Below are 25,633 nucleotides of genomic sequence, written 5' to 3'. Positions count from 1 at the left end.
ATAATAGGTTATTACATATTCAAATATGGGTGTGCCAGCTCATTCACAAACAAGTAAATATAGCCTTATTTTTAAAAAACAAAGAAACAAACACTAGAGCTTTAAATAACCTGTCCATTTGATACAAAAGGTCTTAATAATCTAAATTACTCAACAACCAGCAAGCACTTTTTTAGACCTCAGAAAGTTGCAAGAGTTCATAATTACTAGGTTCAGAACATGAATCTGTTCAGTTTGTAATGTTCAAATGAAGAAGATTTTACATATGCATGATCAGAATTCAGGATGACCAGGCTGCTCTGGAAGCATGTTCACCAATGTTCTTAACCACTACATTAAATTATTAATTTAAACTACGTGACCGCCTGAACAGACAGATTTTTGTTTGTTTGTTTGTTTCTAATTTTTGCTTTTTAGGTCAATTTTCCCAATTGTTACTTGCATACATATTACACGTGCTGTCCCCTAACCAGGTCTAGAACAGTTTCATACTCCTGCTTGCATGTGTTTTGTCAAAGTAGATTTGGAAATAAAGTTTTCTTCTAAAGCCACATTTTGACAGCAGTTAAAAATAAGGCTGAACAGCACTCTCAGCAAAACTCAAAATGATAGTTATTTTAACAGACTTTGAAGAAAAAGCCAAACCCAGAACATGAGCTGTAGTAATATAATCTCTTATACTTACACAAGAGATTCCAGTGTTTAAAATATTTATCTGACATGTGCTATATTACACTGACAATAAATAAATTTAAGATACTCAACCATGCAAACTTTCTTTGTTTAATAATGTTCTTACTACGAATGCATTTCTCTTTGCCATTAAAATTAGAGTCATTAAAATTAAGAGGCATATAGAGGCTATCATTGTGTTGCACAGGGTTTCTGCTCCAAAACCCTGTGCTTGTCAGTGGAGCCCATGTAAGTCAACCCCACCCCTTTTGTGATGTTTTTGGGCTACTTCCAGGTTCAGAGCCATGCACATATGCACAATCAAGTGTCATTCGAACATGCCTAAACTGGGCAAGGCCTGTAATAATTCTTGTCTTTTTTATCCACTCACTGAATACTAAGATATCCTCCTTAAATAAGTCTACTTATTGCAGACCATTACATTATGGAAATAAAAGAGTAGGGTATTTTCATTTCTATAGAAAACAAGCTAATCATTTTATAGAGGGATTTCAATATTTGGTTTGTGAAAGAGGAAACATTACTGTTGGGCAGGCAGACACATTTTCATACAACACAACTAGTTGATGATTCATAATGTGACTGATGTGGTATTTAAGGTTCTTTTTGCTCAGAGCTAAAATATGAATGCCACTTCAATCTAGCACAGCAGGTCTCCTATAAATTAACTGGAAGGCAGGATGGAAGGGCATCAAAACACAATTTTCTTTGCTTATCCTGAACAATCATTTCATGGAAGAGTGAATTAGGTAAAACATTTCCCCCCAAGAATGGGGCTTTTATACATCCGTCAGGATTTTATGTAAAACCAAACTATCTACTCCAACATATTCCCTAATTAAATACTTACTTGGAAAGAAATTGAACCATAGCCCAAACACCACCATACATTAGTCCTTTAATGAGCCAAGAATCAATATCAAGGTCGGCTATAAACCCAACTAGCCAAATAACTAGGAAAGGTGTTCCCAGCATCACTTTCTGACGAAATTCCTACATAAAAAGACAAACAACAATTAATTAACCTGGATATTTATGAACTGTATAAAAAGTTAGTGCTTCATTTTAACACTCAGATACTTCATAGCAAGTTTAATGTGTACAAAGAGGGGTTTATCTGCAAGGCTAGGAAGGATCCTAGATTCAGAAAAATGCAAGATGCCTAGGACTGGTCAATCATTTCTCACTGCAGTGAGAGGAGAATGGCAAATTTGGGGATGGGAAAGACACATAAACCCAAGACTCCTGATACCTCCTGGTACAAATTATAGTGGGGTGTCATCTAAGCAGGGTCAGAAATTATTTTTAAAAGAACACATTACATGAGTCATCACGTAAAGATTCTTCTCACCTTATCAGCCCTCAGCTTTCTGAGAAATGATGGATTGTCATATCCCTTTGCCTGCCTTGCCTCCTGTAGATGGTTTATCATCCAAACATTTTTTCTTTGCTTTGCTAAATCAAGTGGTGATTCACCCTGTCAAGAGTATGAAAGATTAACAATTTTAAAAAGGAAAGAAAGCACAACAATTTCACTTTTAGAAATAGTAACTTAAGCATTTAAAACTACTTAAGAGTTTTAAAACATGTAATATTACTATGTTGTTGTTCTTATAAAGCATTATTTTGGTTGCTAATTTATTTTATGCTATGAAGAGTTACTTTCTTCCAATCTTCTCTCAGTTTAATCAGTTTCATCAAATGAAATGAAATCTTTGCTATTTCTGTGTATTGCAACGATGAGTTCATTCATTATCCTTAGTGTGCATATGTAATAATTAATGGGAGTTTAAAAGTTGCTTAGCTCTCTAGTTTGGAACAATTGGTTCTCCCTCAAATATTAACAAGCAGCAATATCCATTCATAGAATTTCACAAACAGTGAACAATGCTTATTGCTTAGTTATCAATGCTATGTATATTCAGTTGATACAGATGTTCAATCTGTACCTCTTGTGGACTGCATGTGTAGGTGTGTATTCGATTGTTGTTCTGATGCACTTACATGCAGCGAAAAATCAAAATTATACTTGATTACCCTACTCCTACGAGATTTTCACATTTGGATTTGATGGGTAGAGTTCCACACACCTAAGTTCTATCAGCATGTTCTATATATCTTTTACTGTGTACAGATTACACATCTGTAGGATTCTGTGTATGTAAGCCCTAATCCATGTGGTTGCTGGAAGCCTTTGATGGGGACCCAGAGCTAATCAGGATTACTCAAATGCAAAGAGAGAGTGTTCCTCTTGAGTTCAGGCATACTCTCTGGCTTGCCTGAACTCAGCACTAAACAGGTGGTCCTGCTGTTTATTTTAGCATTGTTCCAGATTTAATGATGGTGGGAGATGCTTCAGAGAGAAGGTCGGCAATCCACTCTCTGAGTGCCCCCTCCCTATTAAACGTCCTGGAACACTGTTAAAAGCAGGCTGGCATGTGCTTCAGAGAGTGATTTGCAAAGCATTCTCTGAAGCTCCTCTTGCCCTCCGTTAATCATTGCTCCAGCAAGGGATTTTGACAGGTAGGTGAGGCAGTCCACATGTATGCAGATGGAACATCTGCACACGTGGATCTGACACACGCATTAAAAGCACCTGAAAACAGGTAGGTTTTTCACAATTCACTAGTACTCTAAACCACCACCACTAAATGTCTAAAAATTGAAACAAACTAATGTATTGATTGCGGATACCTGATTGGCAGTTTGTACTATTCACCGAGCATTCAGAAGTACCTTTACTAGCCAAGCAATGACTAATTTTTATAATCTCTTCCCCAATTCAGAAGGTTGAGCAGCATGTCCTATAACAGGTACCTATCTACAGCTATTTTAGGCAAATGTGATTCTCCATTCTTCCTTCCCCCCCCCCCCCAGTGCATGCACTGCTAACAATTTGTGGTCGCTTCCCTGAGCAAGCCCCACCCACTTTGCGTAAAATAACAATGTCAAAGGACAAAGATATGTGAAGTTATAATCCAATTGCAGGAGTTCAGAGCAAGGTAATTCCTTTAGATTACTCTATTGTAGAAATCCTCCCCATCTAAAAAGCAAAAGAAAAACCCAAACTGAAAACTGCCTCACAATATATGGGGTGGTACCCTAAATCTATCACAGGATTTCTTACAGAACCGTACTGCTGATTTACACCTCAAGAAAGAAAGAAAAGGTTGTGACTGTTCTTGTAGTATAGAGGAGGCAAAAAACAACCAACTGAAGGTACCTCCAGCTCCAGTTTTGCACTCCTCCACTCTTCTACTGAAGGTAACTCCCCTCCTAAACAAAGCATTCATGGAGGCTTGAAAAATGGCTGAATCCTCCATCGTTCGGCCCCCGCCTAAAAAAAAACGAGACAGGTACCAGAAACTGAAAAATCACCCAAGGAAAGGCAAATAGCCTTTGAGACAAGAGTACAAATGCCAAGGAGTACACATCTGAATTCCAGAATCAGTAGAGACTAGACACCTAATCAGAGTTAGGCATTTAATTTCTATTGATAGGATTTGTGCACCAAAACCTTATGGGTGACTTGGAAATTTAGCCCAGTGATAATCACTGGGGAATTTGAAAGCAGTGAAAACCAGGCAACAATATTTATTGGTCTCCAAAGGGAGAGTTTCCTTCCACCTGAACAGTGTATTGAAAAAGCTTAGGCCACAAAGATATCAATTTACCAAACAGGACTTTCCCCAGCAGAAGCAAAAGAAATGAGCTCAAAAGCAGCTAATGCCCTGCTAGTCAGTACATCCACTCATTTCCTACATTTGCACAGCTTTGGAAACCATTATCAATGATACAGGGAGAGTCTTTTAAAAGAGGCCCCATAGAACATCTGTACTCTGTATCCACGGGGCCTCTTTTAAAGGACTCACCCTGTAGATAGAGATAGATGATAGATAGACAGACAGATAGATAAATAGATAGATAGATAGATGAGAGAGAGACCATACAAATCAACTAACCAAATTTGAGGCTTCTCTCAATAATATGAAGCCATGGATGGGGGAACCCTCCAGAGCAGATGGGGGGAGAGGGGCAGGGAATGAAGGACTGCCAAAAATTCCCTCCCTCCCAGTTCTGCTGACAGAAGCCTTATTGTCAGCTGTGTGACTGGATACAATAAGTGACTCTTAAAAGTAGAATTGTAGGTTACTTTTAGAGGGATAACTAGAGTTGCAAAACCAAAGTTAAAAGTAGGTATGTCTGCTTTTCTTTCAAATATATGGCAGGAAAAGACCACTATATATTAATTACGAATATGTACCGTGTTCCTATATCATAGCAAATGAGATCTGAATCACCAAAAAGCTTCCTAACATAAGCTTCTAGTGTATATTTGTATTTTTACCTAGCAAGTTCTTTAAAGCCACTCTTGTAGCACATTCACAATTAGTATGCATACTTTCCTATTATTTTTCCTGGTCCCGTCCCCCCCATAATCACAATATCCAAGGTAAAAAGGAAATAAAATTACCGTATTTTTCGCCCTATAGGACGCACTTTCCCCCCTCCAAAAATGAAGGGGAAATGTGTGTGTGTCCTATGGGGCGAACGAAGGCTTTCGCTGAAGCCTGGAGAGCGAAAGGGGTCCGTGCGCAACGACCCCTCTCGCTCTCCAGGCTTCAGGAAGCTATCCGCAAGCCGTGGGAGACGCAGCTCTCCCACGGCTAGCGGAGAGCTTGCTGGCAGCCAGAAGCTTGGGGCGCACTGCACTCAGCACGCCCCAAGCTTTGGGCTTCGCGCAGCGCTCCGCTAGCCCTGGGAGAGCTGCGCCAAGTGGTGCGGCTCTCCCACGGCTAGCGGAGAGCAGCCTGTTCTGGGGGCTGGGGTCAGGGGAAGCTCGGGCTTCCCCAGCCCCACACCTGGGGGGGGGGAATAAAATTTTTTTTCTTTATTTCCGCCCCCAAAAAACTAGGTGTGTCCTATGGGCCGGTGTGTCCTATGGGGCGAAAAATACGGTATATCCATACTCAGGCCCTAAATTAGATCACACCAAGATACCTCTCATATTAGGTTTTTTTTAAAAAAAGAGGTAGCATGCTTTTGCTCACTTCGGTGCCCTGATGTCTAACAAAGGCATAATACTGCCTGTTCAAAAAGAAATTTATGTTACTGAAGTCATGATGAACTTGCTATCCAATCAAAAAGGCAGGCTTTTCTTTTTCTTTTTAAGTGTTAGGTTTAAAAGTGTCTCAGAGGAGATGTTCCAGTAAAAACAAAGAATTCTGCAAGTTAAGGGCATAATATATTATAAGACTTATCACGCCTTTCAAGGATCAAGGGGGGGGGACCCTTAAAAGGCTAAAGAATGACAGTAACTTTATCCCTACAATTTCAGCTGAGTGTCAGAAGGCACAGCCAGAAATAAAGCAACAGTTTACAAAAAAAAGTTATTACTCCCCTCAAAGGGTATACCACAATTCAAGGGGTATGATCTGCCATCCTGTTGCAGGGCTTAAGATTCTACAGGCTTCCTCTATTACAAACAACCAGCAACATGTTTGTATCTCTTACAATTTAGAGAGGAGAAAAGAGAGAGAAAATACTTAAACCCACCCCGAGGCCCTGGGACAGGCAGAAAGCCAAGATGATACTCACGAAAAAACTGAGATAACCTACAGAGAAGAAGCTTGCCAAAGTACCCTACTACTCACTTGACTATTTCATTACATACTTCTATTATATACTGGCCAAGGTACCCAGCCATATGCCTAGAAACTCCATGCTAAAACTAAAAACAGCTATTTGATTTCAACCCAATCAAACCGAAATGACGTTCCTGACAGCTTAAAAGGCAAATTCAGGCAGAGAGAACATCCAACTTTTCACTCATTTCTCACCGCAGCCTAGGGAAGTTTGCTTTTCTCTGTCAAATCCCTCTGATAACCACATGTAGTGTGAAACACACACAAGAAACCTAACAGTCAATTTTAAGAAGTTTATTAAGGATGGTGGCAAGAGAACAAAGGGGAAAGGGAGAATGGTGATTTAGGAAATAAGGAAAACCTTTTAGAAAAAAACAGGCTAAGTCTATGATCTGTATACTCACAAAGCTAGGGGCCTCATCATAAATAATGCAGCATCTTGGGTGGTCAGAGGGGAGGGTAATGGATGACAGAATGTTGGTATCATTCCAGTTTTTAGGGTTCTCAACCCATGTAAGATTTGATTGACAGATGGCTTTAAACAGCCAATCAGATAAGTGGCACACAGCCAAGAAAGGTGTTACCACCTTAGGGAAGTTGGGAGATGGGGCTGATAAGACCTTAATGACTGCCAGATTTAGCCAACTTCCCTGCTAGATAACAGACTTTCCTTAGTTGGTGTATTTGGACTTGGTGTGGAGCTACATATTATTATTATTATTATTATTATTATTATTAACAACAACAACAACAACAACAATAATAATAATAATATGTAGCTCCACACCAAGTCCAAATACACCAACTAAGGAAAGTCTGTTCTCTTATTGTTAAGCAGGAGGCAAGGCTGTGCCACTGGCTAATACTGGCAAGGTCAGCTTGTAAGGTGTGGAACTTGAGCAGGGTATCCCAGAGAAGATGTCAGATGCAGTGTATATCTCACCTGTCACCTGGGAGCAGCCAGACTGCCCCAGCGGGACAGATGGGAAGCACGGATCACTCCCAACAACCAGCTTGATCAGTCACCTCCTACCGCTGAAGTGTGCTGCTTGGTCATTTTAAGAACAACTGCTTAAGAATTTATGACGGACTTTGATTTCCCCCCTCTTCCTTCCCCTTTTCCTTGTGCACCATATTTTTGTAGATTGCAAGCCTGTAGCTTTCTTTTAATTGATTTCATGTATGCCACTCTAGAAGCCTTTTTAGATGAAAAGCGAGCTATAAATCCTCTTAATAATAATGATGATCTTCAGTATCCTTTCAAGAGAGGCAGCAGCATGGCAGTGGTGGGCACTAGGGAGGAAAAGGAACAGCAACCAGCAATTCTCTCTCCTATACTACCACCACTCACCCTGTGAAAAGCCACCAGCCCATCACACCAGCCCAAGCACAAGAGATGGGATTACTTTGAGCTGGCAGTGGACCCAAACTATGCCATCTGCCTGCACTGCAGGAAGCAGCTAAGTAGGAGGAAGGTTCCAAGGCATTGCATCACCAGCAACTTTATAATGTACTTGCACAGGCAGCACCAGTCCTCTTGATTAGAGCCCAACAAGTCAATCAGGAAGGGCAAGAGGTGCACACGGCAGAATGACTCTCAAGCTGCCCCCCCAAAAAACACCCAAAAAAGCAGCAGCTCAGGCAGGATACAATGCAGGATACGCGGCAGGGAAGTATGGATCCACCAGATGAACGCTTCCAATTCCCATGCCAACCTACTACTAAATCACTTTTCTTGCCGCTTTGTGTGCACTGCTACCTGGGTGCCCATAAACAAAACCACTAGGAGAATACTGAATCCCTTCAGCCACCCCACCCGCAAAAAATCAACATTAAAGGCGGCTAGTACAAAAACCTTCTTGTCTACAATTTGGCAGGTTCTAAACCTAGGGGGCCTCATACCTCCCCTTTTCATAACAATTGCTGACAAAACACATGGGGAAACAGAGGGAATCTTTTTCTTTTAGCCATTTCCCAAAAGGCTACCCTTTGCGGGAAGAGTCATCTCCTCAGTAAGGAACAAATTTTATCCAATTCTCTTAAAAAAATAACACTGAAGATCATCTATAAATATAATTTAAAGGAGCACAGCACTAAATCTCCTGGACCTATTTGCTTGTATTTGCAGGCTTTATCCACTCTGAATAGGTTATAACACCTGCAAATTTTACATCCAGTTCTGTCAAAAGGGGGGAAAAGAAAGGTACCATCATTTTTTAAATTTTCCTTTAACAGTGAAGTGGGTTCAGCCTCAGACCCTGCTCTGAATCAGTCAGACTCTGGAAGCACACACTCAAGTTGATGTAACATCCTGACAACACTTTCCCAGCCCGGGCAAAATGGGGAGGTATGGTTAGTTAGAGTTTTCCTGATTTGTTTGCTCACACCATAAAGGGAGATTTGAAGTAAAAAGTTCATTCAGACCTGAGATACAATCAAAGATGGTCACTGTGTCACTTCAACTGAATTAGTCTTTTTGAAGACACAGTGCCCGGAAAAGTCAAAAGCACCTCACAACACATAGTTTGCAACAGCTAACAGTTCAAGGAGTCACCTTTTTCCATACTGCATAAATCCAATTCTGCATTAGTATACATCAGTGTTTTATTGAGAGTAGGATCGGTATACTTTTTAGACATCCTAAAAAAGTAATTCAGCAACTAGCTCTGCAGGCAACTCAGCCAGGGGAAGGCAATGATGAATCCTTCTCCACTGCCTTCTTTGCTTCTCTTCCCAGCCTTCTTTAAAAGGCCCAGAGGGAGGGAGAGGAGAAAGGCCACTTTCAAATTTTTGCAACCTCCTTTCTCCTTCCCTCAACCTGGGCCATTTGAGGTAACATGGGATGAGTCTTTGTGCAAGATTTCTAAACATGGGAAAGGGAAGAAAAAATGAGAAAAGGTGTATATTCTTTACTCTTGCAACACTTGCTTAGCAATTTCAAGGAGCACAAACAAACTACAGCAACAAGTCACCTCAAGAGTCTGAATTTTGCTGGCTGCAACTAGTACTCGCCTGTACCTTACAGGTAGGCCTGCTATATGTCTGGAAAATTCCTGACATACCAGGAAATTGGATGCCTAAAATGGAGTCCTGGGGAAAATTTTCGAATTTTAAGAGACGTCTGAAATTTATCGTATGTATGGAAACCTGGTTTTTTATTTCTGTTTTCTGTCACCCACGCACCCCCCCCCCACTGAGTAGTAGAAGGAATGTCCCCACTTATGTGGGAGACCCAAAGCACGCTTGTGCCCCCAGCCTCCCAACACGAAGCAGCCCCAACTGAGGAGGAGGAGGGGAGTGCGGAGGACAGTGGAAAGAGGGCAAGAGCAGCCCCGAGTAGCCACCAACCACTGGGAAAGGGAAATAAAGATGACTCAATTATCCTGCTCCCAACTTCCTCCTCCCCCGAGACACACTGCATTACCTTCTCGAAGCTGCCATGGCTGCTGCCTCGAGGAAGACAATCACTCCCCTTTTTAGGATGCAGAGCAGGAGGCAAGGAGTCCGTCTAAAAGAGAACAGGGCACCTGCGGCTACTTGCTCTGGAGCAGGTTCAAAGGAACTTATCTCCTCAGTCCCACTCTCCCAAAGTGGGGGAAGGGGGGACTCTCAACAAAGAATCTTCCTTTCTTTCCCTGCTAGAAGAAGAACCAACTCTTGGAGATGCTGGCGGGGTGTGTGTTAGTTTTTTTTGTTTTTTTGGGGGGGCAGGCCAATGACCCTTCCCCGTTGTTTTTTTCCTTTGAGAGTGTCAGGAATTTTACTTTTTGAAATATGGCAAGCCTACCTGCTGTCCTAGATGCATTTAGATTACCATAGCTGTGTATTCTTAATACATAGCAATATTTTGTATCAACCCATCAATATTTTTACCAACAGGCAGTGTAGCAGAACCAATGTGTACTGTCCATCATGCACAGATTAGGGTGTAGAGACAACACAGATATATGTTTACTCTACCCTGCGTCTATTAAGGATAAAGAAAAGAGAAAAACAACAGGTAAAAGGAACAAAACAGCATGGGCCGGCAAAATATGGCAGAATACCTATGATTTTGCACAATGCTTGCAAACAAAGAGAGAGAGCTTTTAATCCCCAATACAGAGTCAACAAAAGGCACAAAGATACATAATTTCTTCTACTGTACTGACTGGAAGGGAGGGATTATTTAGCTTCCTGGTGCAATCAAGTGTAAGTGGCCTGCTGGTGCCTCCAAGAGATACCTGCTTCCATTTTTTGTATTAGCCTGCAGCATTTTACTAATATTATGAATAGGAGCTTTCAGTTCAAGTATCTGACCACTTTTGTTTATTCTCTCTTCCAAACATTTCAAAGACTAAATAAAATATTCTCCCTGCAACTCTCCATCTGCCAAGATGGGGAGCTTCCTGAGCTTTCTCTATAACGTATCAATATGGTACTTTATTTATGTATGTGGTTACACGTTCTTATATGTTGTTTCTTTTTATTGGTATCCCATTGAATAAGTATGTCTGCAGAAAGGTACCATGGCATACTGCTGCTTGCCATTAACTGAAGAGAAAACACACACGTTCCAGACTAGAGGAGCTGTATTTAGGGAGATCTAGAAGTAAACGAAGACATATTGACAGTAGAGAATTTTAAGTGAAAATTGCTTTGTATGAAAGCAATGTTATAAACACTGGGTTGTATCCAACTGGATTTAGGTTAGTCAATAATTTAACTTGGTTTATTCTGAGAATAACCAATGCTGGATACAACTGGGGTGGCAGGAAGCTAAGTGGGAAAGGGCTCAAGGAGATAAGGGAGTTAAACTAGCCCAATCCAAGTCATGGCAGCTCAAAGCACAAAGGTGGAGTACTAAAATCATGAGTGTGGGTGGGAGGGATAGGAGGATGTGCATGAAATGGTAGGGACTGAGGGTAGAAAAGCATAGAGGTGAGCATGGGTTTAGAATAAGAGGAAAGAGGGTTCATGGATGTACAGGATGCAAGTGGGAGAACCTCCCATAGTTGTATGAACCAGAGTACCTGATTTTCACATGGATCAGAAGAACCAACCAACCGAATGTGCAAACATGATTTACCTTGATATTTTGGGCATCAACATTTGCTCCAGCTTCTAGAAGAAGACTAATCACTGTGGTATTTCCTGCTAGCACTGCCCAATGTAGTGCTGTGTTCTTATGATATTTGTCTCCCAGATTCACTGAAACGTTAAAAGTAAGTAGCAACCGAGTGGGGTCCACACTGCAAAATAAAAGCAAAATTAAAGCCATAAAAACAAGGACTTATCATTATCTTCATATTAATCCAGGGATCAGATCCCCTTGGAGATAATTTATTTGATCAATACTAATCAGATTTCTTTCTCCAGTATTAAAAGCACTAATGAACAGGGGGAGGGGATTTTCTTCCATGGAACTCTATAAAATACTCTATAAAATAAGAGTTAATGATTAGGGTTGGTTTTTTTACTCTCTGAGGCAGCATTTCATACAGAGAGCCCCAAATCCCAGAAGCGGTAAAAAAAAAATCATTAGCAATTCTAAGACAAGACTAGATATTTGATCTGCATTGCATAAATTAATATTCTTCCCCCTCCTTATCTCAGATGCCCAGGGGTCAATTTCAACAAGAAATCACAAAAATGACATTTCAGCTTATATCTAGGATATTAACAGAGGGAGGGAGTGAGAACATAGTTCAGTGGTCCCCAAACTGCTATGTGCTAGATGCCGTATGATTCTTAAATGTATTGTACTACTTCTTTTATTTCTTATATTATATTTTATTTCATTGTATTACAATTTGAATTCCATATAATTAAAACTGTGTGCTATTTACAGCCACAGACCATAGTCTGAAAACCTCCAACCTGGTTTAGACATACAATTGGACCTGCCTTCAAAGTGTGATGTTCCTTCTTTCGAAAACAGTATTACTATTTAGCCCCTTTTCAAAAGTTTTATTTTTCTTAACACAGACAATACTGGTGATAGTTCAATCTGAAGAATATTTGACTACTCAGAAAACACAAAAAAATAGCCAGCTTCTGCTCAGAGTAGACTACTGAAATTAGCAGGATTAGGTTAGTCATGTTCAAGACTTTTTTTTAGCCAGAGCTCACCAGAACACAGTTACAGCACCTTTCAGGTGGGTGCCACTGCCATAAGAGAACAAGGGAGGTGTTCATGGTGAATTACAGTACCTCTTTTTCTAGAAAAATAGAACTGATTATGTCCATTCATTTCAAAAGGGCTTATTGTGAGTACGTTTAATATTGGATGTAGTCCAAAGATTTTGACTCTTCTTCTCCATAATAACCTAAAGTTGGGACAGAATTTTGAAAATGGGGGAGGTGTGCTGAACCTAGAAAATATCTTGTGTCTGTCTCTGAAGATGATAACTGGAAGGAAAGTGTGTAAAAAATCCACTTTGTGTAAATGCCAAAAAGACAGATATTTTCAACATATGTCAACAAAACATGCTAGGAATGTTGGTCCCAATGTGACATTCCTGTAATGCTGAATCAGTTTTCCTGCTCATGAATGCTTAGAAATAAAGCTCCCTTTACTAAAATAACCAAAAAAACGGATTTATCACCTCTAAGGTAAAAATATTACACATTTTGTATAGTTCATTATTCTATTTGATTAGTACAAAAAGCTTCAGATTGGTCTAGTTTTGAATGAGCAAATTACCTGTGTGTTCTATAAGCTGCCCACATCAAAGGAGTCATTCCATTTTGATCCATCATATCTACATCCTGATGAAAAGAGCAACAGTAATCAGACATGCACATTTCTTGAAGTTGAAGAACAAGGACAAACTTCCAGATGTCTAGTCTTGAAGGGCTCAATAAATCATTATAAACCAGGGGTAGGAACCTGTGGTCCTTTGGATGTTATAGGACTCCCAATTTACATAAGCCCCAGTCACAATAGCCAATGCCCCCAGATGAAGTGAACTGTAGTCCAGGAACATCTGGAGGACCACATGTTTCCCATCTCTGTTAAATGGTGTTAAATGGTACAGTGATATAAATAAGCAAATATTTTAAATAGTGAGGTTTTCACACACTGAAAAATGCATAATAAACCACATTGTATGCATGTAATATAAGAGATCAAACATCATAATATATGCTACAGCACCATCTGCTGTTACAACTCTGCCATTTTTGCAAATGAACTACCCAAATAATATGTACATCTTCCAATCAGAATTAACAATGAAGTAGGAAGAATGAAATAATCGCACTGGGCAGGATCCAAAGAAATGTTCAACTGGTTCTGTGGACCCACTTCTGTTTCTTGAACAGATGGCTTCCGTGCCATGTTTCAAATAGCTTTCAAAGAGGAGGGAACCTTGTTATACATTATAGTGCTTTGTGCAATGTAAGAAAGTTAAGAATAAAGAATTTTCCACTCTATAGGTACAAGACTTTGGCTGTTTGACTAAAGGAATCTTTGGATGTGAACAATAATCTGAAATTCCTCGTATTTAACAATATCGTATTGGTTAAAGTTAATCTACAGTTCAATCCTTTTAAGAGTAACAGATGCTTCAGAAATAATCTGCATATGCAGGGACAAACTTGAAAACCATGAAGATTTGATACGGGTCCATTAGATGTAACTTTGAGCTCTGCTTGTCCCATGATAATGAATGCTTTTCAACTTGTACAGCTCAAGGACATAGAGAGGATCTTTGGAAATCTGAGACTTACCACATCTGTGCCAGAACCCTGCCCTTCCTGGCTCATTAAAGGGCCAGTGGTCATGGGTCGAGTGGATAAAGGGAGTGGTCAATGCCTCGCTTAAAACAAGACAGGGTCTCAGCATTTATAAGACCTATACGAATTGAAAAAGCCCTCCCTGAATCCCACCATATTGGATAATTATTGGTAAGTTTCCAATATCCCATTTACTGTATGGGCAAGGTACTGGGATGTGTGGTGGTATCTCAGCTCCGTGGGTTTCTTGATGAGATGGATTATCTAGATCCATTTCAGTATGGTTTCAGGCCTGGCTATGGGAAACAGACAGCTTTGGTCACCTTGATGGATGACTTACAACAGGGAATTGAACTGGGGGAATGTCCTTGTTGATTCTGCTAGACCTCAACTCTGACTGCTAGACCATGGTGCTGCATCTGCACAGACCTTATATTTCATACATACATTTTATTAAGCAGATGCACTATCTAGAATACAAATGTAAGAAAAATGTACAGCAATCAGCAGCAGGAAAAAAATTGTGATGCATCATGGTCTGTATCTGACCATGTTGTACTCAAAACTGATAATCAGAATAGACCCACTAAAGCTCATTAATGTCAATGGGATTATTCAGAGTATAACTTGGTCAGGCGCAACCCAATGGATTGCATCCAACCAAGTTGCACTTGGAATAAGCCATGTTAACTAACATCGGATACAATATCATTAACCCTTCTGAGGAGAAAATACATTTGAATTATAGCTACCTACCCACACATACCTACCCTTTAGATCTAGGTAAACCAGAAACATACATGAACAATGTACCTTAAGAATGGAACATCCTTAATATTAATTATTTTTTTTGGATTATACATTGAAATTTTACCTAGACATACTCTATTTTCTTTCCCATTCCTTTTTCTTTTCAAGACTGTGCACTTTCAGGCAGGGACTGATTTATCTTTTAATACAAGTGCAACGCTTAAACAACTTACTGACCTTATAACTGCTTGTTATCTTATTCTTCATCATCATCAATGAAAAGGAGAACAAATTAGTGTTTAACAGTAGAATGTCTTGGCCAAAAAATGTAAAAAAAAAAAATCTCCACCTAATTAAATTCTGTAATAATGCGGACAGGATCCATTCCGGAGCTCCAGTCAGATCCCGAGGTTTCCGCAACTGGAGGGACTGCTTCTGCCCATGCTGTAGAGCACTTCTAGGCACGCACGCGCGGCGAAACACTTCCGGGTTTGCCACTTTCACAACCCAAAGTTTACGTTACCCGAGGGTAATGTAAGCCAAGGTGCTACTGTATGTGATCCTTGAATAATGAAGAGCTCAGAGAGAAACATGGAGTAAAATGTGGAGGTCCTACTCCATAGGTATGGTACAACTGATCAAGGGTTTTTATTCAAACAATGCAAAATTGATGGTGCAATCCTAAGCATGATTAATTCAGAAAGAACTTTTACTGAGTTAAACAGGACTTGCTGTGAGGTAAGTGTGCAAAGAATTACAGCTCTAATAGTAGCTTATTAATCTGGAGAACAACTTCATTTTGTGATATATAAGGATGCGTTTAAAAACCCAGGAAGACTGGGTCTTTAGATTCTACCACCACTAAAAACTACAGAAAGTTAAGTACATACATACCTGCCCCTTGGCTATTAAATAAGCAACTATCGAGGTATGTCCAAACTGAGCTGCCAAGTGAATACAACTACATCCTTCCCCATCAATTAATGATGGATCTGCACCATATTTCATTAGCTGTACAACCATTGATAAATGACCCTGTCTGAAATAATAAGAATATAAGATTGAAAAACCTTTAGACTATAGTAAACCACATTAAGAACTTTACATTGACAAACATTAAGGTTCAACAAATCAAAAAACTCAAAAACAGGGTTTGCAATGTATTTTGAATCCTAGTTAAGCAACACAGGTTTATTTTTATCTTGGTACAAATAAATGCACATATAGAAGGAAGCAAACATGTATCTGATCCCCTGATATCTGGCAGGGTCATCTATCCACTAGACACCTTGTCCTAAGTTAAGGAAGACAACAGGGTTCCACAAGTAGAAAGAAGATGCAATGGAATAAAATAGTGCAAACTCATAAGAGCGTGGTCATTTCGACACCATAAATTTAAAGCAATCTTAAACCACTTTAACAGCCATGACTTCACTCTAAGAATCCTGAGAACTGCAGTTTGTTGTGGGTGCTGGGAATTGTAGCTCTGGGAGGTACCTCCAAATAACTCTCAGCACTCGTAACAAACTACAACTCCCAGGAGTTTTGTGGCAGGGCAAGCCATGACTGCCAAAGTGGTATAAGAGTGTTTTAAATGTATGGCGAGGATGTGACCTGAATAAGCCACACAATGCAATAGCTGTGTTTGGAGCACATCTGTGCCAGCTGTTTATTCGAGTCACACAATCCTGCGTGGATAGCACTCTACTTTTGGGTTTTGTTCCAAGAACTCAAAAACACCCTCCCACCCCAATTTTTTTAGCTGCTCAAGAATAAACTACTTTAAATTTACTTAGTCAACTTGTCCTGTTGGCAAAACCACACAGAAGATAAGAATTTTATTTGGGGTATTTCTAGTCATTAAGAATTTGGACAGCCAAGTACCTGGAAGTTCTATCTTTCTGTAACTTAACCAATCTGTTTTTTAAACTTCTACATGGTTTTTATTGTCTATGCTCATGATAGATTTTTAAATATTTTGTTCTGAATAGCAGTATACAAATATATCCATACTATCTATAAACAGACGATCTATAAATAAAATCAAGAGGACATGAGTGAAAGTGCCTTTCTGTCACTGTTGTTCCCCAGCAACTCATAATCAGCAGCATGCTGCCTCCAATCCTGAAGGCAATATATAATCATCATTAATATTAGGAATTGACAGCCTTATCCTCCATTAATTCACTTAATCCCCTTTTAAAGCTACCCAAGTTGGTAGCCATTACTGCATCTTTTGGTAATAAAAGCCTTAGTTTAACTACGCACTGTCAAGAAGTATTTCTTTTTGTCTGCCCTACCATTCAACATCACTGGATGAGCCAGATTCTAGAATTCATATCCATTTTCTCCACACTCTGCATAATTTTATTTGCATTTATCATGCCTGCCCCCATCCCTTATCTCCTCCTCCCAACTAAGAAACCCCAAACTTGTAACCTTTCTACATGAGGACATTTCTCCAGCCCCTGGATCACTTTGGCTGCATTGGCTGCATCTTTTCCAGCTCTTCAATGTCCTCTCTGAGATGCAGTGATTAATAATCAAAAAAATTCCTCTGACAAAACTGAAGAGAAAAACGCTGAAATCTTCCCCACCTTGTTGCCCAGTGAAGTGGTGTGGAGTTCAGGTCCCCTCCTAGCTGGTCAACAATAGCACCTTTTGATATGTAGTACCTGCAGTCATAAAACAGGTGCAAATGTAGTAATGCAAGATAGTAATTAAAGACATGGTTATAAAGAGGTGTAACACATTAAGAGCAACTATGGAAATGAATATAATTTCACAGCTTGCCCAGTGATTATGTTCTCCTTTATAACAGTGGCTTAAGATTAAGGAGAAACCAGGTACTTTTAAAGTGACTAGAGGTTAAATAACATATTTATAATTATCATTTATTTTAATATACAGCAATTAACTAATGAAAAAAGTTTTGACATTGGAGAGTATCCATGCTATCAGCATTACTTTTTGACTGAGGAAAGAAAATCACACCACACACAAGTCCATATCCACTGTAGAGAGGAAACACTGCAATTTAAAACATCACAACGCAAGGAGCATCCTCAGAAGTCTTACGGGCAGTGTAAAGCCAGTGTCCAACATCAACCTCCTTGTACACTGAGGTCATCTGCAATGCTTTCTTTTGAGTGCCCCTCACTGATGAGGTGGATGATGACTGGAGAAACGATATTTTCAGTTGTGACACACCATTTATGGAATTTCTCCCCCAAGAATGCTTGCCTGATGCCTATGCATCTATCTCTTCAGTGACAAAACAACACCTTTCTATTCGGGGCCTTAAAAGCAATGTTTTTCATTTGTTGGTTTTTCTACATTTATCTTCTTTTTTAAAAGAAGAAAACAATTTTTTAAAAAAATGGTCTCCTTATTCTGCTTTCTTGAGGTTTTTTGTTATTGTTCATAGAATATATATAATCTTATGAATAAAATCTCAGAAGTTGCATTTCTATAGAGCTCATCAATATAAGCAAACTGATATCTACAGTGCTAGTGAAATCCATAGCTATTAGGAGGCTGCATAAGAAGTCTGTTGATGGTCCACCTCCCCTCCGCACTAAGCAGTGTTCCTGGGATTCTCTGATGACCTGCCTTAACAGCAGATCCTTTTCAGATCAGTTAACACATGCAATGGAACATCACTGCACAGGAAAACTGAAATATACTGTTAAAAAACATGACAACCAAAAGCCATAAGTAATGTTGACTTCATTTTTGGTATCATCTATATTTATTTATTTGGAAATATTTATAAGCTATTAATCAGAGCAGTATGCATAAAAACAATATACATGATATAATTATCATTACCACACAGATAAAATCAATAGGTAAGGAGTTGCATAGGACATGTACTGCTACACTAAAACAGCGACTCCTTGCAAATGCAGAACAAATACTATGTGGCACCTGTAGAAGTGCAAGTTCTGCAGATATAAGCAGTCAACTAGGCATGTGTAGGCAATGTGATTCTTGAAGTAAACTGGCCCTAAGTTGTTATTGCACTAACTGCAATAGTTTCCAGATCAGCCACAAGGCAAGCTCCACATAAAAGTGCATTGTAGTAATGCAACCTTGAAGGAACCAATGTGGCCAAGAAGGGTCACACTCTTATACCTGCAGAAGTTGGCAGAATGAAGCTGTGGGGAGTGACACAAAACCATGCAGTATAAAAAATCATAGCTATTTAAATTACTTTGCTTTAATGCACTCATTTATTCTAATATAAAGGTAAAGGGACCCCTGACCATTAGGTCCAGTCGTGGCCGGCTCTGGGGTTGCGGCGCTCATCTCGCTTTATCGGCCGAGGGAGCCGGTGTACAGCTTCCAGGTCATGTGGCCAGCATGACTAAGCCGCTTCTGGCAAACCAGAGCAGTGCACGGAAACACCGTTTACCTTCCCACTTGCACTCTGACGTGCTTTCGAACCGCTAGGTTGGCAGGAGCAGGGACCGAGAAATGGGAGCTCACCCCGTTGCGGGGATTCGAACCACTGACCTTCTGATCGCCAAGTCCTAGGCTCTGTGGTTTAACCCACAGCGCCATCCACATCCCTTATTCTAATATAGCAGGGTTTTATTGATGTATGCTTCTAATGATGAATTCATTTTGGTAGGAGAGTACTACTTACTTCACTAAATCTAATCTATTGTTGATTGCAGCCCAGTGAAGAAGTGTAACATTTTCTTTATCTGGTTGCCGTACATCGTAGCCCGCTTCCACCAACTCTCGACAACGTTCATAAATTCCATACCTAGACAAAAGATTCCATTATGATAATCAGATATTTTGGACAAATAAAGACAAAGCAGATTTGAATCCTAATATCTTATTTTATATATACTGTGACTGTGATTTTAAAAATATAGGACACAATCTATAAAAAATACCAGTGTGTCCCCATGGAGCTCAGTTACTTTATTTTCCTTCCTCAGATGTTCCTTGATGCGAGCTGTAGTTTATTCACAATCTACCCTTCACATACTTCCAAGGTCCCAGATGTCAAGTTGTGCTTGCCCTTCACAATCAATTGTTTCAATAAAAACTGAATACATTTTCAGTATTAAAACCAAGGTGAGGCCAAATTTGTTGGTTATATTAATCACAGTAAGAATGTATATTTTATGATACTGTTGCAAGCCTTGCATTTTACTGTTTCTAAATACTTAAGCAAATTGAGCAAGATCTAATTAAGTCATACCTGGAGTAAACCTACTGAAATAAGTGAAAATTTACCTGCCCATTGATTTCAATGGTTCTACTCCAAGTAGGACAAACACTGGATATCACCCATGATTAATTACTAAAGCCAAAATTGTGTATTGTCAAAACCCATTTGATTCAATGGCAGGTGGGATTGCCAAAGTCATTCCCCCCCCAAACCCCACCCTCTTTCTTTTCTTCTTTTTTGCCACTCAGATAACGTTGAGTGTGCACAAGTTAGATGCATGCAAGTTGCAGGCTTACTGTACCACACTTTAAGTATCCTAACTTATTACAGTGTCTTGTAAGACTCCATACTACAGTGGTACCTTGGGTTAAGAACTTAATTCGTTTTGGAGCTCCGTTCTTAACCTGAAACTGTTCTTAACCTGAGGTACCACTTTACTTAATGAGGCCTCCCGCTGCTGCCGCATGATTTCTGTTCTCATCCTTAAGCAAAGTTCTTAACCCGAGGTACTATTTCTGGGTTAGTGAAGTCTGTAACCTGAAGCATCTGTAACCTGAAGCGTCTGTAACCCGAGGTACCACTGTACTTCCGCAGTTTAGACAAAATGGTTTTCAGGTTTACTTTTACACATACAAATGCAAAATTGAGGTTTACCTTGCATAACTAAAGCAAAAGTAACATAAACATTCAATCTACTATACATCATTAATTTTGGGCTTTACTATTAACTAAATGCACAATCTTAGCTTGTTCAGGGACAGCAGAGAAGAAAATTAGTGTTCAGATATTAAAACACTGTAGCAAAACATTAGATGGTGCTCACTTCCACATTTCTCTTAAGTATGAAACAGCTTTTACTAATATCCTAAGGTAAAACACTATCATCACCATTTATATTTGCATGAAATCTTTTTTCCAGCTGTAATCCAGTTTAACTTACAACCTGAAACTGGATCTTGGGAACAGAAGGGAGATAATTCATCTTCAATTGTATCTCATTTTGCTCTCTAAGTTATCACATTTGTAAGACAAACACCTTTATTCTAGTATTACAGCTATGGGAAGAACAATGCATACTCTGCATGACCGTGATTCTATTAAGTAAATCTTAACACTAGACTGTGAAGAGGGGGGAAATATAGAAGAGATTAAATACAAATTCCTCTTCTCTTGGCACTTCCATTATTAAAACTACTGTTGGTGGCTCTCTACATAGGTACCTGCATGAATGAAGAGATATGATTCAAGTTAAGTATAATCACATCTGAGAAATGAGAGAAGGCAGAAAAATAGCTACATCAATCAAGGTGTACTGCTTCCATGGTGTAGTGCAGGGGTCACCAATGTATCACCTACACGCACCAGTGTGTCTGCCAATACTTCCTGTGTCTGCAAAAGGTCTCAGTAAATGTCTTCTCAAAACTCCACAATGCACAAGTGACTGTTTGCTCTTCCTTTGTTTTCGCTTGTGCTGGGTTAGTCTCTCCTACACTGAACACAGCCCCTTAAACATGTCCACATTTCAGTGGATACCAGGATTGGACACCCACCCTCCCATCTTCCTACTTTCTCACTTTAACAATTGGTAGCAACAGCTGCAGCATTAGGAGAGTAACAGGGCAAAAGCATATATTGTAGTAATGGCTGCTGTCTTTGCAGTGTTAAGTAGCTGGCAGGAAGAGGGTAGTAGGGCTGGCAAACAGAGGACTGGTGAAATGTAACTGGGCAAATATACTCTGTGATGCTCTTATTCTAATTATTTTAACACTCACATTATTGGATTCTTAAACTGAAGCTACAGACAAACAAGACTGAAGTGTGTTTGCATACGCATTCTTTCCTCCACAGACTTTTCAAGATGTACCAGTCCAAAATTGCTGTTCCGTTCCTCAAAATCTTTATGCAGACATTTTCAGAGGATTGTTTTCCACATGGTGCCAAAATAGACAAGCTGTCAAATAAACCCACTTACTGTGTAGCTTTGACGATATCCCATGTGCTATAATCATCAATGTGACTTTTGCGCCCAAGAGATTCACTGTATCCATGGGTATAATGTGCTTGGGGCTTGATTTCCTACAAAAAGAAGTTCATTACACTATTAGATTCATTTTAAGATTTCTAAAACAGAAGAAAAGCTCCGCTGCATCAGGCAATTGGCCCATCCATTCCAGCATGCTGATTCCCCAGAGCAGTTGCAGCGAACCCCCTCTTAACTACAGGCTAATTTGACGTTATTTAAAGTCTGGCACTTGGAGACTTGGGGAAGTTAAGCAAGAAAAAGAATTTGTTTTAGAACAAAATTGGTAAAACATAAAGTGTGCCAGGAGATAGAATTTTATCAAGAAACAGTTAAACTTATGCTGTGTATCTTAAATTCAGGGGATGTTACAGACTTCAAAGCAAGGTGGTAAACGCACAGTTTCTTCAGCTAATTATATAGGTGTTACTCCTAATACTTGGGTTCCTAAACAAGGTGGTTCTTTATTTGAGTTTCCCAGTCTTCTTTAAATCACACTCCTGAGGCTTCTCTAAGAGTATAACAGACCAAGGGATCACCACACCCCTCCAACTGATTTGGGATTCTTCTCTTTCTCTATCCCCTTCTTACTGAATGGAAAAAAGCTGAGCTACGGAACTCCTTGCCATGAGGAAAAGACTATGACAAAGCAATATCCAAAGATGGATTAGATATCAGTACAAAATGGTGCCAGTAATTCTCAACCGATTATGCCACATTCTGCTTCCATCTGCCATTACGTTGAGACTGGCTGTGTCACTGCACCACCATTTTGTGACTGGTGGGCATCAGCAATTTTCAGCCAACTCTAGTGGGCCCCAGACAACCCCTGACTTGAAAGAATTATTTCAACAATTCTATGTTGATTTCAGTGCAGTTTATACTATTTAAGGCATTTGTTTCTAAATAGCAACCTGTGCTGATTACGAGAGAGTAAATAAGGTATATATGAACAATCTGCAAGTGTTGACATTTGACATTTGATTTAGATTTAACAGATGCACTAGCTTCTTGGGGGGGGGGGTGTCAAAAAATTGACAGTTGGGAAATGTCACAAAAGTATGGCAAGTTTTCAAGTTCTCTGTGAACTCTTCCATCAGGCTAGATGTCACACAAAGCAGGGAGTATGGCAAGTTAAAAGCTTGTTACACGTGTGTGACTTTTCGGTTTGTCCTAATAAATATACTGTCTAACTTAGTAAGATAGCCCAACTTCTGCTGCTGCTGGATAATTTAGAAGGGTGCCTGGCAGTTGAATTATTTGGCAAGAATCTCTTCATTTCAAACCCTATTATAGATAATAACCAATCCTTCAGGATGAGAAATCCATCTAATATCTAGTAACAAACATTCAAATTCAGTTGGGAGAAGCTGCAACTGTAAAGCAGACAGCATATTGCAAGTACTAAAAGAACATCTTGATTCCACCTCCTAAGGAAATGGAAAAACACTGCATCATTGCTTTTATTTTTTTATCCAGAGCACCAAGAATAACTCAATCTACTATAATTCCAAGATCTTCTTTCCCTTGCTGGTGACCACAAAAAGTAACACTAATCAATACATTATTGCATTAAGCCTATTAGATACGAAGTGCCACTAGCCAGAGTTGTGGCTACTACCTTTCTAACAGTATAGCAGCTGCGTATGTAAACTCATCCTCCTCTTCCAGTGCATTGGATGCCCAGAGAACAGCTACCACAACTAGCACATCCCAAACACTTCCAACAAAGCAGGGTGTGTGGGAAAGTGTACAAAGAACACTGAGCTAAGGAGCTCTCACAGTCACCATCAATGTGTGTTGGAGTAGAAGTGAAAAGAAGAGGAAGGAAAGGCTTGCCCTGGCCAGCTACTGCTAGGAAGGTGCTAAGCACACAAGCACCCTCTGCCTTCTTGTAGTTGTACCTTGGAAGCCGAACAGAATCTGTTCCGGAAGTCCATTCGACTTCCAAAACGTTTGATTTCCAAGGCACGGCTTCCGATTGGAAGCCCCACCGGACATTTGGCTTCCAAAAGAATGTTCGCAAACCAGAACACTCACTTCCAGGTTTGTGGAGTTCAGGAGCCAAAACGTTTGACTGCTAAGGTGTTTGTCAACCAAGGTATGACTGTATTTCCCCACAGTCCAAAGACAGTGAGGTGGAATCAAAACTGATATGTACATCAATCAAAATGGAAGGTAGTTGCATGCAAATATGTGGAAAAGTCAACCAGACTGCAAGCAGGAAACAGTGGCTCAGTTTGCATGTCATTATGAAATAAAGTTAATCATTTATTAGGAACGCACTGATTTCACCTGCTTTGCTCCTCCTCACTAGCATGACAAACAAACCACAATTTTTGGCTTAGCAGTACATCTGATTCAAAGATTGTGGCTTGTTTTGCTCAAATAATAATTTATTGCGTATTTAGTAAAATCCACAAACTTCTTTTTTAACACATTTACAGTTTAATGTGACATTTGAACAAAGCCAGTAGTTAAGAGTTTTGTTTTAGCTTACAAAGTTAACGTTAAGGCAGGCTTGCTCAAACTTGGTCCTCCAGATGTTTTTGGCCTACAACTCCCATGATCCTTAGCTAGCAGGACCAGTTGTCAGGGATGATGGGAATTGTAGTCTCAAAACATTTGAAGGGCTGAGATTGAGGAAGCCTGTGCTAAGACTTTCAAAGACACCCCTTTTAATTATAATTATTTATTTGGGGGTTTTTTATTGTTAGTCAATGTTCTGTTAAAAATGTTCTGAGGCCTATTTGGTTATTGGGTGAGATACAAATATAATAGTGGATTGTATCTGCTAGAGAAAGGTCACCACTGGAAAGCACTTCAGCTTGGGTAAGTCAGGGCACCTGTTTCCCCCCCAATTCCCCTTATTAACTGCAGACTACGCTGCACCAGAAAAAAGCTTTTCATAAAAACTGAGACACACTCTTCAACAATATGGGATACACTAGAGAAAGGTGCAGTAGATGTGGCCAGTGGTGACGGTGGAGGCAGAGAGATCACTGAAAATTGGATGACATGCACTGCATAAGCAATTTCCACTAGTGCAAAGCCACAATGGATGTAACCCAATTGGCTACAGTTCAGTGGCCAATCACATGCTTTGCAAGCAAAAGGTCTCAGGTCTAATCCCTGGCCTAGAATCTCCATGTAAGGTTGGGGAAATATTTCTGTCCGATGGACCAGTGGTCTGACTTGGTATAAGGCAGCTTCTTATATCCCAAACCCAGTACAGTGGTACCTTGGGTTAAGTACTGAATTCATTCTGGAGGTCTGTTCTTAGCCTGAAACTGTTCTTAACCTGAAGCACCACTTTAGCTAATGCGGCCTCCCGCTGCCGCCGTGCCGCTGCTGCGCAATTTCTGTTCTCATCCTGAAGCAAAGTTCTTAACCCGAGGTAGTATTTCTGGGTTAGTGCAGTCTGTAACCTGAAGCGTATGTAACCCGAGGTACCACTGTATACTGACTTGAACAATGTACTCCAATGCTTTGCTCTGGTTACGCACAAATTATTACTCCTACTACCAATTATTTTTGTTTAACTAACAATTGTTTTCAGTTTGATTACAGTTATTTATTAGTTTACAAACTTGGCCAATTATTTTGAAAGATGGA

The 25,633-nt window shown here is 39.8% G+C and overlaps 1 protein-coding gene across 1 annotated transcript in view; it reads right to left on the bottom strand.

Annotated features, from left to right (window-relative positions):
- ZDHHC17 (zDHHC palmitoyltransferase 17) overlaps positions 1-25,633 on the bottom strand; it is a 49,880-nt gene that overhangs the window by 15,667 nt on the left and 8,580 nt on the right. Inside the window, exons 2-9 of the mRNA XM_082241390.1 lie at positions 21,971-22,074; positions 19,459-19,581; positions 17,405-17,482; positions 15,702-15,846; positions 13,024-13,088; positions 11,407-11,569; positions 2,045-2,170; positions 1,544-1,686 (exon numbers count right to left, since the gene is read on the bottom strand). Of these exons, the coding sequence (XP_082097516.1) occupies positions 1,544-1,686; positions 2,045-2,170; positions 11,407-11,569; positions 13,024-13,088; positions 15,702-15,846; positions 17,405-17,482; positions 19,459-19,581; positions 21,971-22,074 (947 nt within the window). The remainder of the gene's footprint in view (positions 1-1,543; positions 1,687-2,044; positions 2,171-11,406; positions 11,570-13,023; positions 13,089-15,701; positions 15,847-17,404; positions 17,483-19,458; positions 19,582-21,970; positions 22,075-25,633) is intronic.

Source organism: Podarcis vaucheri (genome assembly GCF_965113315.1).
Source record: "Podarcis vaucheri genome assembly, chromosome: 10".
In the NCBI taxonomy this organism is placed as follows: domain Eukaryota; kingdom Metazoa; phylum Chordata; class Lepidosauria; order Squamata; family Lacertidae; genus Podarcis; species Podarcis vaucheri.
Note: the sequence above shows the minus strand (reverse complement) of the source record. Positions and strands in the feature narration are given on the sequence as shown.